Source organism: Sporobolomyces koalae, assembly GCF_050403365.1.
Source record: "Sporobolomyces koalae JCM15063 DNA, S_koalae_JCM15063T_v1_ctg138, whole genome shotgun sequence".
In the NCBI taxonomy this organism is placed as follows: domain Eukaryota; kingdom Fungi; phylum Basidiomycota; class Microbotryomycetes; order Sporidiobolales; family Sporidiobolaceae; genus Sporobolomyces; species Sporobolomyces koalae.
The window spans coordinates 1-752 of record NW_027481633.1 but is presented as its reverse complement, the minus strand read 5'-3'; the positions used below and the strand labels follow the sequence as shown (position 1 = coordinate 752).

Sequence of the window (752 nt, the reverse complement as noted above, 5' to 3'; positions counted from 1 at the left end):
CGATCCTCTGCAAGCATTGTTTCATCCAGGTCCATGTCGTACGAGTCGCTCGTTGCATGCGGTGCAGGTGTCTCGCGAGTTGGGCGCCACGCCGCGTCTGGACGTGCGAGCACACGTTTCGAACGTCTGAGGGGCGATCTCCCGGATGCACACCGCTGTTGTGAGCTTGATGGGGCTGGGGAGACTGAACGCGAACGTTTCTTGACCGAACGGATGGTCCTTGGACTGCGCCTGTCTGCTGTCATCGCTGCGTCCAACATTGGTTCGATGCGTGTACCGAGGTTGACTGAGCGCTCGACATGTTCAATGTCGCTATCGAGTACCATTTCGTCGTCCGAAACCTCTGCAGCGCCTCGAGCGGAACTGGTATCTGGGCTCGCCGCTGTGACCTCGACCGAACCGCCCCTCTGGGTGGCGACGGGTTCGTGCTGCTTCGTCGCAGGGCGTGAAGAAGCCTTGATGATCCGGCTCTGGACGTGCTGCGCCTCTATTGCCATCTTGCGGTCATCCATCTGCTGACAGATGCGTGCGCGATCCTCGTTGTAACGATCCTGTTGGAACTCGGAGGCGCTAACGCCTGGAGGCAGTCCCCAGTAGCGCAGTACCTCATCCCTCAGTCTCTCTGCAACCCGTGCGTTGACCGTGTTGCCTTTGATGGCTGCCTCGCTCGAAGAAGCTTCTTGTGCGCTCGACGACGAGGCGGTGCCCTGTCGTTCTTCTGCCTCCAGCACAGCGGTACGTCGTTGTTCCCA

General features: G+C 60.0%; 1 protein-coding gene across 1 annotated transcript; it reads right to left on the bottom strand.

The window, feature by feature from the left end:
• Positions 1-21: 21 nt before the first annotated feature.
• On the bottom strand, positions 22-752 carry JCM15063_006574 (uncharacterized protein; the record flags this gene model as incomplete). Its single annotated transcript, XM_076681668.1, has 2 exons — positions 22-97; positions 154-752. Coding segments are annotated over 2 exons (675 nt in total), but the record flags the coding sequence as incomplete, so codon positions are not given.